At 39.7% G+C, this 18093-nt stretch overlaps 1 protein-coding gene across 1 annotated transcript in view; it reads right to left on the bottom strand.

The window, feature by feature from the left end:
• Window positions 1–18093, bottom strand: part of LOC124794951 — a 461391-nt gene that overhangs the window by 75848 nt on the left and 367450 nt on the right. Inside the window, exons 25-28 of the mRNA XM_047258666.1 lie at window positions 14609–14746; window positions 13333–13476; window positions 10635–10735; window positions 5022–5106 (exon numbers count right to left, since the gene is read on the bottom strand). Of these exons, the coding sequence (XP_047114622.1) occupies window positions 5022–5106; window positions 10635–10735; window positions 13333–13476; window positions 14609–14746 (468 nt within the window). The remainder of the gene's footprint in view (window positions 1–5021; window positions 5107–10634; window positions 10736–13332; window positions 13477–14608; window positions 14747–18093) is intronic.

Genomic DNA, 18093 nt, shown 5'->3' with positions numbered 1-18093 from the left:
CCTATCCAAAGGCCTCACCTTCAGCCCCACTCCCAGATTCAACCATTACATGCAGTCTCCCATCCTTCATCAAAGACACCAACCACTTTCTCGAACACCTGTAATCCTTACCCAATCTGTTACCCCCGGAAACCATCCTTGTAACCATTGATGCCACTTCCTTATACACAAATATTCCACACGTCCAGGGCCTCGCTGCGATGGAGCACTTCCTTTCACGCCGATCACCTGCCACCCTACCTAAAACCTCTTTCCTCATCACCTTAGCCAGTTTCATCCTGACCCACAACTTCTTCACTTTTGAAGGCCAGACATACCAACAATTAAAGGGAACAGCCATGGGTACCAGGATGGCCCCCTCGTACGCCAACCTATTCATGGGTCGCTTAGAGGAAGCCTTCTTGGTTACCCAGGCCTGCCAACCCAAAGTTTGGTACAGATTTATTGATGACATCTTCATGATCTGGACTCACAGTGAAGAAGAACTTCAGAATTTCCTCTCCAACCTCAACTCCTTTGGTTCCATCAGATTCACCTGGTCCTACTCCAAATCCCATGCCACTTTCCTTGACGTTGACCTCCACCTGTCCAATGGCCAGCTTCACACGTCCGTCCACATTAAACCCACCAACAAGCAACAGTACCTCCATTATGACAGCTGCCACCCATTCCACATCAAACGGTCCCTTCCCTACAGCCTAGGTCTTCGTGGCAAACGAATCTGCTCCAGTCCGGAATCCCTGAACCATTACACCAACAACCTGACAACAGCTTTCGCATCTCGCAGCTACCCTCCCGACCTGGTACAGAAGCAAATAACCAGAGCCCCTTCCTCATCCCCTCGAACCCAGAATCCCCCACAGAAGAACCACAAAAGTGCCCCACTTGTGACAGGATACTTTCCGGGACTGGACCAGACTCTGAATGTGGCTCTCCAGCAGGGATACGACTTCCTCAAATCCTGCCCTGAAATGAGATCCATCCTTCATAAAATCCTCCCCACTCCACCAAGAGTGTCTTTCCGTCGTCCACCTAACCTTCGTAACCTGTTAGTTCATCCCTATGAAATCCCCAAACCACTCTCCCTACCTTCTGGCTCCTATCCTTGTAACCGCCCCCGGTGTAAAACCTGTCCCATGCACCCTCCCACCACCACCTACTCCAGTCCTGTAACCCGGAAGGTGTACACGATCAAAGGCAGAGCCACGTGTGAGAGCACCCACGTGATCTACCAACTGACCTGCCTACGCTGTGACGCATTCTATGTGGGAATGACCAGTAACAAACTGTCCATTCGCATGAATGGACACAGGCAGACAGTGTTTGTTGGTAATGAGGATCACCCTGTGGCTAAACATGCCTTGGTGCACGGCCAGCACATCTTGGCACAGTGTTACACCGTCCGGGTTATCTGGATACTTCCCACTAACACCAACCTATCCGAACTCCGGAGATGGGAACTTGCTCTTCAATATATCCTCTCTTCTCGTTATCCACCAGGCCTCAATCTCCGCTAATTTCAAGTTGCCGCCACTCATACCTCACCTGTCATTCAACAACATCTTTGCCTCTGCACTTCTGCCTCGACTGACATCTCTGCCCAAACTCTTTGTCTTCAAATATGTCTGCTTGTGTCTGTATATGTGTGGGTGGATGTGTGTGTGTGTGTGTGCGAGTGTGTACCCGTCCTTTTTTCCCCCTGGGGTGGGTCTTTCCGCTCCCGGGATTGGGGTGGCTCCTTGCCCTCTCCCTTGGGACCCGCATCCTTTCGTCTTTCCCTCTCCTTCCCTCTTTCCTGGTGGGGCGGCAGTTTGTTGCGAAGGCTTGAATTTTGTGTCTGTGTTTGTGTTTGTTTGTGTGTCTGTCGGCCTGCCGGCGCTTTCGTTTGGTGGGTCACATCATCTTTGTTTTTAGATATATTTTTCCTACGTGGAATGTCTCCCTATATATATATATATATATATATATATATATAAAAATAGGGATGAAGTGACTTGCCGAACGGGGGCGCTGGCGGGTCGATAGACACACGGACAAACACGGGCGTGCACGCGGAATTCTGGCTTTCGCGACCAACGGTTGCCTCGTCGGGAAGGGGGGGGGGGGGAGGGGGAGGGATGGGGGGATGTGGGTTTTTTGGGGGGGGAGGTGGGGAGTCGTTCCAGTCCCGGGAGCGGGGGGGCTTGCCTTGGGAGGGGGGAGGGACGGGTGTGCACTCGCACACGCACACACATATCGGTCCACACGTACAGACACAGGCAGACATATATAAATAAATATATACCAATATAATGGAAGGAAACATTCCACGTGGGAAAAATTATATATAAAAACAAAGATGAGGTGACTTACCGAACAAAAGCGCTGGCAGGTCGATAGACACACAAACAAACACAAACATACACACAAAATTCAAGCTTTCGCAACAAACTGTTGCCTCATCAGGAAAGAGGGAAGGAGAGGGGAAGACGAAAGGAAGTGGGTTTTAAAGGAGAGGGTAAGGAGTCATTCCAATCCCGGGAGCGGAAAGACTTACCTTAGGGGGAAAAAAGGACAGGTATACACTCGCACACACGCACATATCCATCCACACATACTGCTTGTGTCTGTATGTGTGGATGGATATGTGTGTGTGTGCGAGTGTATACCTGTCCTTTTTTCCTCCTAAGGTAAGTCTTTCCGCTCCCGGGATTGGAATGACTCCTTACCCTCTCCCTTAAAACCCACATCCTTTCGTCTTTCCCTCTCCTTCCCTCTTTCCTGATGAGGCAACAGTTTGTTGCGAAAGCTTGTATTTTGTGTGTATGTTTGTGTTTGTTTGTGTGTCTGTCGACCTGCCAGCACTTTCATTTGGTAAGTCACATCATCTTTGTTTTTAGATATATTTTTTCTATGTGGAATGTTTCCCTCTATTATAATCAAGCATTAAGTTATGTTTATCTGGACTGAATTACATTGATCCCAGAGAGATTTGCTCAGTATTTACTGTGTGACATCTGAAATATACTAGGTTGATGTGTGAGTGTTTATGTATTTTGTTATTATGTGCAGATATGTGGATGAAGTGGTTAGGTTGGTCAAATGCTCTATAAATGACACTTTGTGCATTGGTTGATAAGTATTTTAACTACAGGAAATGTTCAGTGATTTTAAGGAGAATTCAGGGGTACAGTACTAATTGATTAGAGATGCTGATGTGAGAGTAATGTCGAGGGAAGTGTCATATGCACAGCATGCGGGTATTGCTTTGTACACGGAAAAAAAGAAAACATTATTCAGTACTCACCAATGTGCAGACGAGTGAAGAACTGGTGCAGATAGGTAATGAACCATGAGTAAGGAAGTGCAGATGGGCAGTGAACAAGTGTTTAGTATTCACATGTGATATAGAAGCACATGAACTCAGCTCATACCAACTGACTACTGACAGTTAAACAACAGTGTGGTTATTTCCAAGCAGACTGCTTGAATTATTGGAGCAGATAGTTTACAAACGGATAAGAGCAACATTTCATGGTACAGAGAAGACTGTGTCTGGAACTGAAGTATAAACAAAGTGACTGACCAATTGAATCACATGGGAAAGTTGATGCATTAGCAAAACCCCTGAATAAAACATATTACCTGAAGTTACACATACTTACATGTATACAAATGATGAACTGTAAATATGCTGTGTAATAGAAAGTTATGTATTTATATTCTTATTGGGCATATGAAAGTGTGTGTTATGTAGGACAGAGGACAGAAAATGAGATCTGCATAACCATGCGAATCACTAACCCTTTTCATTACAGAAAAGTGTTGCAAGTTTATTGCAAAATATTCACACATTTGGGGATTATGTTTCATAATCTGATCAAGTTGCTGCTGATGAAGCCTAAATGGTACAAGAGATCATGCTGTCTATCTTTGTCAGCAAACATCAATGCCAATGTCACAGACCATACCATCATCATTCCTGCCCACTACTGTCCACCGATGCCATACCATGATACTGTGCCTGTGACTTGCTGGACTGATGCACTCCCAGTAGTGGTTTTCCCATCTGGCCCTTTTCCAGCAGCTAGCAGCAGAATGGGGGAGGAAGAATTTCCAGAGCCAGGTATTCAGTCACCTACCACGGACTTATAAGCAGTGAGTTAGAGGCATCAACAAACCAGAAATAAAACTTTATTTTATAAGAAAGTGGTACAAAGGCAAGAGTGGAGCAGCCTTCACAGTGCTATTAATATCAGATGTTAAAGACTTTCCTACTTAGCTTGTTTTACAAACAAATGAAGAATCTTACAAATCACTCATCCATCTTGCAGTCTAGTAGTTGTAGCAGATGGATGAATCTGAATGTACTAGCGCTAGGCAACATATTATTATTGTAGAGACATGTTTAGCACATCAAATAAACCATGTGACTGCATCAAACTTCTATTACTTAATTACAAACACTACAATTCATGAACTAAATGAAATCCTGTAATCCTTAAGTTTCAGCACCAACAAAGGGCAGTTTCTGACCATATGTTTCCTGATAAGAAGAAACCAATGATAACAAGACAAACAGTAAAACTTTAATTAATTTCCACTGGACTTCATGCAAAATAGGAACCCTGAGTGCCCAACAACAAGGAACATGAGGTAGCTTCTTCTTCTTTAGTTTTCTTTATACAAGGTAGTTAATTTTGTGTTAAGTTTTTGTCATTCATGAGTACTTTAAGTTTTTCAAACAGAGTTTATTTTAAATTGTTTGAGGTAATAAAATAAACTTTGTAATGTAAATGTTCAAACTGGCATACGCAATATAACTATTTTATAAACAAAGTAATGGGTTTAAAACCACAGTATATGATGTTAAAATATTCTTGTATATTGTGACAGCTATAAAATAATAATAGCTACATTAATAATGTCACAAATTTCATTAATCAAATACGTTCAAACTTTTCATCATGTTGGATTTTTATACTGAGATATGAGTCTGTCAATGTAAATAAAATGAAATCATAGTCACCTGTAATACATACCTTCAAAAACATTTGGTATTGCGCGCTCAAAATAGACCAAGGAAGGAAAATCTGATACGCCATACTCTTCTGCTACAGTAGCATCCTATAAATATAAGAAAGGTACATAATAAAAACCACTTAATGACACACACAAACATTATGAGTAAAAAAAATTGTATTCACCAGACCAAACATGACAGCAGAACATTGGTAAAAGAAAATCATTAAATTGTTTGATACATATTTTCACCACATTTCTTTTTTTTCCAGTTTTGTTAAACTAATAGTATATATCATTTCACGTAAGTTGAACTCACACTCTTCAAGAATGCTGTTGTGCTGATGCCATCTCATTTAAGCTCCAACTATTCAATAACATAATTTCCAGCTTTTGTTATGTGGAAAAGCGTTTATTTTCAAAAACTTTCTATTATTTAATTTTTTAATGTATAATATCAATTGCTAACTAGCATTCACCATTTAAAATCATTAAATTGGAGTGATCCGTAAGAAACATTTTCTGATCGCACTGGAGAGAAATATTTATGGCAGATTGTAATGAAAAGATCTTGACCATAACATTTCACCCCTATGAACTTGGTTAAATTTCAGTCCTATTTACTGTGTGTTTTGAAATATGAGCTTAAACCATTGACGATGGTGATTTGATTATTAGCTGTTGGGATGAGTAAGAACACTGCATCCCCGGTCTTCTTTCAGAAAAAGAAACTACGCAGTGTGCTAACACATTCATGATCTCTCTTTCCAAGACTATGAATATAGTGTTCGTATAATTTAAATATTTTAAATTATGATACAACAGCATCTAGAAGCAAGGAGGGTGGCATGTGTATGCTAGGCAGAAACCTCTTTACACTGTGGTAGCTGAAATGTCTCAACACCAAACAAAAGTTGGGACAGCAAGGCTCAGCCCTAAATTGATTTGCAAAGTCACAGTTCACATTTTGCTGCTTTGATTATGAGTCAGCATTCCAGAATGATTTGTTTTCTTTAATAGCAGGTGAATCTCTCCTTACGCGTGCATAAATGCCCACAGTTAAACTCAAACTTCTCTTCCTGAAGGTATGGAAAAGGTCTTTTCCTTTTTCAGATATTTCTATGAATTCGAATATTGCTTGCACAATATATGTTTTGGCCTTCTGCATTAATTACCTTCAATATTTTATAAAAAATTATATACAATAAACACACAGTTAATGTGACAAAGATAATATATTATGTGTTACTACAGACAGCTGAGATCAAAGATTCAAAATGTAATAAGCTTTCACTATTACAAAAACTACTTCCCTATTTTTGAAATAAAAAAAACTGATTGTCAACCTTTGAAAATAACATATGAATCAAACAGTTACATAAAATATGTGGTCCATGACTTCTTTTTGATACATTTACTTTCAAGTAAACCACTGAGAAACTAGCAAAGAAATAGAAAAGACAATCACAGTAATACAATGCATTTCAGAGTGATTTCTTTCCTTTAACATCCAGTTATTGTGATGATGTGTTGATGAAGTCTTGCTAGTATTTAAAAAAAAATCATGACTTGGGAACTACTAGATAGATAATTACAGTTTGTTGTAAAACATTCAGCAGTTCTCAAAACTTGTTCTCTTTTGTGCTGTGTTTTAGATTTGACTTGGAGTGCATCAAAGTGGCAACAGACCAGAAGAAGTCACAATGTGTCATCTGGTATGTGGAATCCAAATCTATGTCAAGGGTACTGTAAAATTATTTACTCCAGGAACCTCTGGCAAACACAAGCATAATGCAATGGTTCCAAAACTTGAAAGAGACAGCCAGTGTCATAGGTCTTCCTCTAAGTGGACATCCCCCTATGTCAACATATGTTGGTGGAGTGCAAGTTGCATTTCACTGAATTCAATTTGTGATGCAACACACAGATTGCATGAAGCAAGATCAACTCTCCATAAAGTGTTACATAAGTGGTTCCACCTTTTTGTATACAAAGAGCAAATAGTCCAATCATTGGAACCAAATAATCATCATCTGTGATATGCATTCACATGTCCATGTTGACCTCCATAGATACTTACAATGACTACCTGGAAAAGTGCCTGTTTTCATATGAAGGAATGTTCCACATTTCTGGAAACGCAAATTACCAGTTTGGCATATTACAATAAACCACGATGCTCTATCTCTATTTTTTGAAATGGTAGTACAACTTTATAGAAACCCTGCATATGCCAAAGTTTTAAAATGTCCATAACTATTCACAATAAGTAGTAATTACCAACTGTTACTGTAAACCCATTCTCTTTACATTTCAACTGCAACAGCCTCTCTACAATCATTTTTTTCAGTAATACGTACTAATTACATTCTTAATTCTAATGCAAATTGGGAATTTTCTGTGACATACTGTTCCCATGATGACTCTCATCTCATAATGTGCTGAGTTAATTACATTATTAATTCTACACAAAGTCTTTCTGCTCTCATTTCATCTTGCCTAACATTCCCTTTATGTAACTTACTCCAGTCATGTACTGAAAATGAAATCGAGTTTTTATGGCTGCCAACTTATCTCAATATTTTTGCAGTGCTTGTGTAATACTGTAGTAATCTGATATATGAGTATCACTGAAATGTTTTCTACGACTGCCATGGGGAATAGCAAACAGGAACTGGTGAAAACCATGTCACTCTCATGTGTGTTCGTAGATTTTCCCGGCGAATGAGATGCTTGAAGGTCTCTCAGGCATGCAGCCAGGTAGACTGGTCATTGTAGAATGAATTTTCAATGGCGTAACGTGCCATCACCATCAGGTTACTCCTGTTGACAGTCAACAGGAGTAACCTGATGATGATGGCATGTTACGCCGTCGAAAATTCGTTCTTCAAGAACCAGTCTACCCGGCAGCATGCCCGAGAGACCTTCGAGCATGTCACTCTCATTTTCATGTAAGGCAGTGCTCATGTAAGGCAGCGCTCATTTTTGGTAATGTAGTGATCATAGTTTTACAGCACAGTTATGTAACATATTTAGTCAGTATTTTGTGTTTATGCAGTTGTACAAGAATAAGATTTTACTCTACAGAAAAATGTTACATTTAGGATACCACAGTCTTGTAGAACTTTTCTATCTTATAAACATATCTGTTGACCAATAATTTCTGTTTATACTTCTGAACGTAATTGTATGATAAGTCTTTCACTGTCATGGGTCGTTTACTATACAGTGTTATGTTAATATACACTCCTGGAAATGGAAAAAAGAACACATTGACACCGGTGTGTCAGACCCACCATACTTGCTCCGGACACTGCGAGAGGGCTGTACAAGCAATGATCACACGCACGGCACAGCGGACACACCAGGAACCGCGGTGTTGGCCGTCGAATGGCGCTAGCTGCGCAGCATTTGTGCACCGCCGCCGTCAGTGTCAGCCAGTTTGCCGTGGCATACAGAGCTCCATCGCAGTCTTTAACACTGGTAGCATGCCGCGACAGCGTGGACGTGAACCGTATGTGCAGTTGACGGACTTCGAGCGAGGGCGTATAGTGGGCCTGCAGGAGGCCGGGTGTACGTACGGCCGAATTGCTCAACACGTGGGGCGTGAGGTCTCCACAGTACATCGATGTTGTCGCCAGTGGTCGGCGGAAGGTGCACGTGCCCGTCGACCTGGGACCGGACCGCAGCGACGCACGGATGCACGCCAAGACCGTAGGATCCTACGCAGTGCCGTAGGGGACCGCACCGCCACTTCCCAGCAAATTAGGGACACTGTTGCTCCTGGGGTATCGGCGAGGACCATTCGCAACCGTCTCCATGAAGCTGGGCTACGGTCCCGCACACCGTTAGGCCGTCTTCCGCTCACGCCCCAACATCGTGCAGCCCGCCTCCAGTGGTGTCGCGACAGGCGTGAATGGAGGGACGAATGGAGACGTGTCGTCTTCAGCGATGAGAGTCACTTCTGCCTTGGTGCCAATGATGGTCGTATGCATGTTTGGCGCCGTGCAGGTGAGCGCCACAATCAGGACTGCATACGACCGAGGCACACAGGGCCAACACCCGGCATCATGGTGTGGGGAGCGATCTCCTACACTGGCCGTACACCACTGGTGATTGTTGAGGGGACACTGAATAGTGCACGGTACATCCAAACCGTCATCGAACCCATCGTTCTACTATTCCTAGACCGGCAAGGGAACTTGCTGTTCCAACAGGACAATGCACGTCCACATGTATCCCGTGCCACCCAACGTGCTCTAGAAGGTGTAAGTCAACTACCCTGGCCAGCAAGATCTCCGGATCTGTCCCCCATTGAGCATGTTTGGGACTGGATGATGCGTCGTCTCACGCGGTCAGCACGTCCAGCACGAACGCTGGTCCAACTGAGGCGCCAGGTGGAAATGACACGGCAAGCCGTTCCACAGGACTACATCCAGCATCTCTACGATCGTCTCCATGGGAGAATAGCAGCCTGCATTGCTGCGAAAGGTGGATATACACTGTACTAGTGCCGACATTGTGCATGCTCTGTTGCCTGTGTCTATGTGCCTGTGGTTCTGTCAGTGTGATCATGTGATGTATCTGACCCCAGGAATGTGTCAATAAAGTTTCCCCTTCCTGGGACAATGAATTCACGGTGTTCTTATTTCAATTCCCAGGAGTGTATTTAAAGTTATTTTGACACTGACTTAATCCAGTGTATTCTAAATGTACATTATTTCTGTCCGTTGTTTGTTAATTGTGGATAGCACATCAGCAAGTTGAAGCCAATGGCTGCTTTTTCATTAAGACGAGAAAGGCATTAATATAAAATGACAGGATCTGTTAGTATTTTTAGTTATTTGAACTGTGGCGCGCATACACATGTTCAGAACACACAGGGACAGTACAAAGGTGCACGCATTAACACGTCCAGAGCAGTTAAAGGGTTAATGTTCGATTACCACCCAGATCAGTAGAGATGGAAGATAAGCTTGGAGTGGGCACTAATGGGGCAGAAAATTGGCAGTGGCTTTGTTTATAAATTTGTCTTAACATTCAACTGAATTTATTTAGGTAAACAACATAAATAAATTTCGAATACTGAGGAATTAAATCTCACTCATCCAAAAGAAAAGTCTAATGTTTTAATCACTGCACCATTATGTCAGCTCAGCACTTTGGAAACTGAATAAAATGCTGCTGAGAAGCCAATAACAACAAAAATCAAAACAACAAGTTACCAGAAGATAGTGTGTGTATGTCAAATCACCTAATCAGCCAATATCTTTCAAGAATCTATACATTTACTGAGAAACTGTGTTATTCTAGGCGCTACAGTGTGGAAACACATGACCACTACGGTCGCAGGTTCGAATCTTGCCTTGGGCATGGGTGTGTGTGATGTCCTTAGGTTAGTGAGATTTAAGTAGTTCTAAGTTCTAGGGGACTGATGACCTCAGAAGTTAAGTCCCATAGTGCTCAGAGCCATTTTTTTGTGTTATTCTTGTAAATGATTTGATAAGTCTGAGATCATTATGAAATAGTGTATTTTTGCAAATCACTATCTAAGTATACGAGTGAATATTGTGGTAAATGTGATATATCATTTTAATTGCTTCCATATTCAAATCACATCCCAGAATATTTACCTGAGTTTTAATGAATGTAATACCATGCCGATCACAGTCATCATCAATATTCTCTAGCTCTTCAAGGATTATTTTACATTGGTCACACTCATCAACACTGTCTGGAAAAATAGATTTACTTAAATATCTGCTTTTGTGTCACACAACATGACATATACATTTTCATATGTAAACTTCAGACTCATTCCAAACAGTATTTTTTACTGCAATAAAATCAGCCAAATGTTTCTCATATATCAAGAAAGACACAAAACTCATGCAATTACATAAAATGGAATTCTGTACAATAGTTGACATATTTATGACATCAATCTATTATAAAAGTATAGAGAGAAATATTATAATACAGGCTTATTCAAATAGATGTACCAAATATAACTAACTTTTATTTCATGGAATAAATTGGATATGAATACCTGATATGCAGATGAAAACATAAACTTTAAAGTTTACAAACATAGGTTATAAATGAACAATGTGCCCCTTTCTTGTTGGATGGCAAACATATAAGTGGTAGCCAAAATCACTTCACACATGAAGAAACATCTCTTATGTTACTGAGTTCATTACAGCTGTGATACAGTTTTGCAGATTGGCCAGTATTTTGGTATAGATGGAACATAAGCTACCTCTTTTAGAAAGCCCCAGAAGAAAAAGGCACATGACTTCTGATCAGACTCCAGCAGTCAGAAAGTAAGAGAGAGGTCTTCTTTTCCCATACGGCCTTGCCACTATTGAAAAAGGGAGCTGACTCAAAAAATCTTTGACATCAAGAGACCAATGGGGCAGAGTTCCATCCTGTTAAAAATGTAATCTTGTGAGTATTTGCTAAGGCGGTGAAAAAACCATTGTTCCAATATGTCCAGATACATTATTCCACTAAAAGTTCCCTCTACAAAAAAGAATGGTCCATAAACGTTGTTTTGGGGTAAAGTACAAAGCACATTTAGCTTCACTGAGCCTTTCTCATGTTGTAATGTTTCCCTGAGGTTTTGAAGACACCATGAGCAAACAATGCTAACAGTTTACCTTACAACAAAAATGAAACAACCCTTTGTTGCTAAAAATTATGCATGACAGAAATGTTCAATCTTCCATCTTCCTTACCATGTCACCACAAAATCCAATATGCTTTTCTTTGTCATTTTCAACAAAAGCCTGAACAAGTTGCAAGCAACACGGCTTGCACAGCAAATGGCACCTCCGAACTTGCCATAAAGTTGGTTTAGGTATTGCTAGTTCTCTGCTAGCTTTATTGGTGGACTTTTTTGGACTATGAAGAAACGTTACATAAATTCATCTCTTGTTCTCATCTAACACATGTACTCAGATTGTGAGTTAGTCTTTGCAGAAACATCCAGTTTGTTGGAAGTGCATAAATCAATGGCTTATGTTTGTCCTTGCTGGTGTTCAATGCTGTATTAGAGATAAAATACCCTCTGTAATGAAACTGCAACTAACATCTCCCAAACTCAGGAACATAGAAAACTTCATGCTGCATGTTAGCCATCTTACTCACTGGCTTACTGTTGGCATAAGTGCTCTGGCTGTTGTTTACGTGACAATCAATGCTCTAACGGTGGTAATCAAAACTTTAGATCCCCTCTTTCTCAACAGTATGCTCATGATTCACACACAATTTATATTTCATGAAACAGAAGTTAATTAAGTAGGGTTCGTCTTTTTGAATATTACTGTAATATTCAAAGTTTATTACGTTATTCACACAAAACATGAAGAACTGATTAAATGGAATTTTTAAATTGCAGTTCCTCCCAGAGTACTTCCATTTCATGAGTTTAAAAGTAAAACAGAATAAATAAATCACTGAAAATCTATTACCATAAATTAAAAATTAAAACTACAACACATATGCTTTGCTAAAACAAAAACACCATCCTAAGAGCATTCTCTTTCACAAACAGTCTACTGTCTTAGAGGGATCTCATAATCAGTCTTCTTGTTTTTACCAGGCCTACACTTTTACATGCAACTACAAATTAAATATATAAAGAAGATACGGTTCTCAATCTACACAGGAACTGTACAATGAAATGCAGATGCAGCAACCATGGACATATTTTCTACTTTTAACAGTCGCCTAGAGGAGAAATATATAATTTAGCCACTCTACATATTCAGTGACAAATCTTTTAATGGTTTAGAACCAATGATTTAGAAAATATCACATACAATAATATGCTATTTGAACTGACAATGTCCTATCACAACATTCTACGGTTAGAATAATATCATTCACACTGTGTAAGATACGCATCATCACATAAAATCGGTCTAGCTCATGCTTTGACTGGTCTACAAAAATTTGTAAATAGAGATGCCAAAAATTACACCATCCAATTTCACACACAAGGGCTAAGCTAACATAGTACCCATGCTAAATAATGAGTACTTCAACAAAAAGATAACCACATAAGTGAAACTAATATTAATATGGAAATGAAATCCAGTCAACATTATTGTTACTTGCAATGTAGAAAAGAATGAATTGGCAAGGATCATAAGGAAGAGCTTTCTTACTCTTACATGGTAAATCTATGTTATATTGTTAAAATTTATACAAGTAATATGAAAAGGAAAGATAATAATCAATAGGATTACAAAGAAAACGGTTGTGGTTATCATTTTGATAGCTATTGCATTTTTGCTAATAGGAGAGCAGTGGGACACAAGATACCATCAGAGGTTGTCTCAGGCCCAGTATGACTTCCTTCTGCCCCTTCGATACCCCCTTGATGTTCAGCATGATGATTGGTTTCTTTCTTTTGTCGCAGTTTGCGATATAGCTTCGTATTGCAAAGTTCACACAGTGTCTGGTTCCCTAGGACAGTTTCACACAGTAAAGAAGGACAGCAAAACTATTCTGTCAGTTGGATTTTCTGAAATGTTCAACTCAATTTTAAATACAATTTTGTAGGTGCAGACTAAATAACCAATGAAATTATGCAAATATAGTTATATTCTCTATTTCACTGGCTATGAAAATACTTACTTTTGAGTATTTTATGTGCTTTGATTTTAAAACAAAATCTTCCATTTTAAATGTTTCTATTTTCTGATGGAGGCCAGGAAAAAACAGTGGCCCAATTGTTGTAGTGAACATCAGTATAATGCTGTGTGTGTCATCCAATATTTAAAGAAAGGATGTGGGATGATGTGGAATTTTTTTGTACTTACTGAATCAGGCAGTACATTACAATAACCAGAGCACTAACAACTGCCTAATCACACTTTCAAATCTACTTTTTATTATTCTTGCTTGCAGAATAGTTTTAGTTACTCAAATGGCTGCTACATTCTCTTTTGTTGTTCACTGAACGGTCCGTCATTTTGTGTGTGTTTTTGCATCTATCACTCAAGTCACGTACTGTTTTCACTACATCAGTTTATCATAATCACAATCACAACCAATGTAATGGTGTAGTACTGGGAATAGACTGGTAGCACAAAAGTGGCTCCTCCTATTACCACATATAAATGTAAGTGTTTTTACTAACCTTGATAACAAATTATTCATTTACATCACTCAAGCCTGAGAAAGGGCTGGGCAGAGGAGTGACTTCTTTAAGGAGAAAAAGAAAATATAACAAAGTAGTAAAGAAAATAAGAAGCTAAAGCTGAGAAAATGGCATCTGACTGCAAAGAAGGAGATAGCATTAATTATCAGAAAGCTTTTTCAGTGTTATTGAAGCTATAGTATCATGTTTACATTTGAACATACTTTAGCCTTGTTTGTATTGAGCTGAAGCTTATTGTTAAATTCAAGAGTTAATTTGTAGTGATCGCATAATGACTTAGTGAGATAAAGATCAATTGGTAGGACCATTATTTTAACACAAGCAAGCATAATATCACTTTTGATTACTTCATGTGCAGAAAGAAATATTTATTTATAGTAAAAACTTTGATCAATAATATTTTTGAATAACTCTTGAAGGTAACTGGATACTCACAGAAGTAGACAGCAAGTGAGTCAGATTCTTTTATAAGTTTCTGAAGTTCTTCCCCTTCAACAGCTTCAATTACTTCTCCTGAAGGGTCTTTTTGTGTGAGTAGCCAATTTAAGAGCTGCTCTTCATTATAAAGATCACCTACAAAGAAAGTGATGTAGTTTACAATGCTAATAATCATAAGACACTTTGTTATGTATGGTAACATTTAAACAAATCACTTCAGAATGAATATATGTAATGGAACTACAGTTGATTACCTTACAATGCAGAGGTTTAGGTTGGAATAATGAAAAAGATTAAAATATTATCACATGAAATTAAATGATGGAATTGTACTAAAGATTAACTACATTTTTTCCTGTAAGCTCTACTGAACACTGGCCATGAAGTCAAAACAACAAATATAAATTTGCAATTTAGTGAAGAATGGCTAGAAAAAACTTTGACTGACTTTAGTTTTACAGCAGAGTTACACAAAATGACACCAACAGCTTTTTTATTAGACAGCTGAAGACACTGTTCTGTAGTCAAACATTTGAACTGTTCTAACTCACTTAACTTTATTTGTGAAGTTACAATAATAACAAAAAAAATTTAAAAAAAAGAACCCGGAAATATTTGTTCATAAAATATCCTCAGTATATTAGGTGCATTTCTGCAATTTAAATTTAGGTGAAGACATCCCATGACATAATCTACACCATAATTATGCCAGTTTTAGTACATCTGTATATACTGGCTACCCTACGGTATGGCAAAAAAATACTTTTTGTTATATGTAACCATCCATGTCATATCATATATTCCAAAACTATTTAGTTATTCTGATTCCCTTATTCAGAGGAAATGTCTCCAACTTGAACTCATATTTCAGGGAGGAAAAAGCACACTTGCAAGATATCTGCCACAGCAACTGATCCTTTGTAGAAATCTGGGACATAATTCTGACAGTTCGCAGTCACAATGTTCCGAAAGTGCTGGCCGCTGTGACTGAGCTGTTCTAGGTGCTTAAGTCTGTAACTGTGCGACCGCTACGGTCGCAGGCTCGAATCCTGCCTTTGGCATGGATGTGTGTGCTGTCCTTAGGTTAGTTAGGTTTAAGTAGTTCTAAGTTCTGATGACCTCAGATGTTAAGTCCCATAGTGTGCAGAGCCATTTGAACCATTCTTCCAAAAGTACAATTCTTATTAAACTTGCATGCATACTGGTTGTTTGTCACTCGCTCTGCCCCACAGTATTTCACAAACTCTTACTTACTCCACCATACAGTAGTTTGTATTCAATGATTAGGCAGTTGCCGCGGGACAGAGTGAGTGACAAGCAACCAGAGCACAAAAAAGTTTAAAATCTTTACTTCCAGATCGTCATAGCTATGTACTGTCAGAATTATAGTGCAAATTTGAAATTTGTGTACAGGATCGACTTCTGGGGCTAATATATTGTAATAGCTAGCTTTTTTTTTTTTTTTTTAAGTATGAGGTTAAGTCAGAAAGACAACTGGTCCACCTATCACACAATCACTTGTAGTGCATGAGTATCAAGCACTACATTTTTTCCTCCTCTTACTAGCCACACAAATTAAACTATAAAAAGGCCAGTGTTATCTAAAAAGAAAGGAGTGTTTGCATTTATATCAAAATCTTTAGAGACAGAGCACTAGCTAAATTAATTATGGACAGGATTAAATCAAACATGACCTAGTTAAGGAAACCACCAAGACGTATGCCTACAATTTAGTGATGATGCAGAAAATTTAAATATAAGGAAAAGGAAATTTGCTACTTACCACTAATATGACATACTGACTTGCAGACAGAAACAATGAAAAGACTGTTACACATTTAGCTTTTGGCCAAAGCTTTTTTTAGAGAAGAAAACAATCATGCATTCACACAAGCAAGCACAACTCATGGACACATGACCACCATCTCTGGCAGAGAGCACCAGAAAGCAACAGGGGAGGGGAATGACGAATTGGTGTGTTGGCAGAGAGTGGCACAAAATGAGGGTGAGAGGACATGAACAGGTAGGAGGTGTAGGGCAAAGGGGGTGGAAAGTTTGGGGCAGTAGGTTATTGTGGACAGCTGGTAGGTAATCATATACATGAAAAAAAAGCTGTGCAATGATTGCAGTAGAGCTTTCACAGGTGGCCTAGTCTCTGATGGGGTAGGATAAGGCTGTGACAGGACTGGAATAGGAAGTACTGGGTGGGTGGATTGGGCAGGTCATGCACCTGGGTCTTCCACAGGAATATGATCCTGGTGGCAAGAGATTAGGATCGGGAGTGGCATAGGGATGGACTAGACTTGTGAAGGTGGAATTGGTGATGGAACACCACTTTAGGAGGGGCAGGCAGGATCTTGGGTACAATGTTCCTCATTTTAGGGAATGATAGATAATAAAAGCACTGAGAAAAGGTGTGGTTCAATTGTTGCAGTCTGAGGTAGTATTGGGTGATGAATGGGTCACTCCTTTGAAGGTGATTCTTGGGGGTGGTGGGAAGATTGGGATGTGTGGGGAAATGGCATGGGAGATATGTTTATGAACTAGTCTGGGGGATTGTGCCTGCCTGTGAAGGACTTGGTGAAACCTTCAGCATATTGGTTAAGGCGATGTTATCACTGCATATGCACCACCCCAGGTGGCAAGGCCCTATGGGAGGGATTTTTTTGGTGTGGAAGGGATGGTAACAGATAAATGCAGGTACTATTGGGGTTGGTGGGTTTAATTTCTACGGAGGTGCAGATAAAGCTATCAGAAAGGAGGAAGTCAACATCCAGGAAAGTGGTACATATGGTTAAGGAGGAACAGGTGACACAGATGGGAGAGAAAGTGTTGAGGTTGTGAAGGAATGAGAATATGGTGCCTTGACCCTGAGTCCAGATCATGAAGATATCATTAATCAATGTGAACCACATCTGAGGTTTAGGGTTTTGGGAGGCTAGGAAAGTTATCTCTGGATGGCCTGTAAACAGGATGGCATAGGAGAGTACCAAGTGGTACCCGTGGTTGTGCCACAGATTTGTCTGTATACATTTCCTTCGAAAGAGAAGAAGCTGTGTGTTAGGATAAAGTTGGTAAGGTGTATAAGGAATGATGTTGTGGGTTTGGAGTCTGAAGGATGGCAGGAAAGGTAGTGTTCAAAGGCCATAGCAACTGATGTGTAAAGGCTTCTGAATGAAACTTCTGCAGCACAACCAAAATAATCTTGGCAACATGTAAATACTGAAATAACATCACATTTGTCTTAACCTGTGATGGTGTTCCACTCTTTTCATCAGGCAGCGTTTATCAGAAGGTACTGATAGACATGCTATATGAAGACTCAGAAAGTGAATTAGATGCACTTCCTTACTTACATGGGTTCCAGTGGTCACTGTTTTTGTTCCTCCACTGACTATAGAAGTTTTTGAGAGAAAGTACAGAATACTTCAAGGCAAACTCTGCAAGGCACACTCAGCAACTGAATACAGTGTCTGTCTTCA

Source organism: Schistocerca piceifrons, chromosome 4 (genome assembly GCF_021461385.2).
Source record: "Schistocerca piceifrons isolate TAMUIC-IGC-003096 chromosome 4, iqSchPice1.1, whole genome shotgun sequence".
NCBI lineage: Eukaryota > Metazoa > Arthropoda > Insecta > Orthoptera > Acrididae > Schistocerca > Schistocerca piceifrons.
Note: the sequence above shows the minus strand (reverse complement) of the source record. Positions and strands in the feature narration are given on the sequence as shown.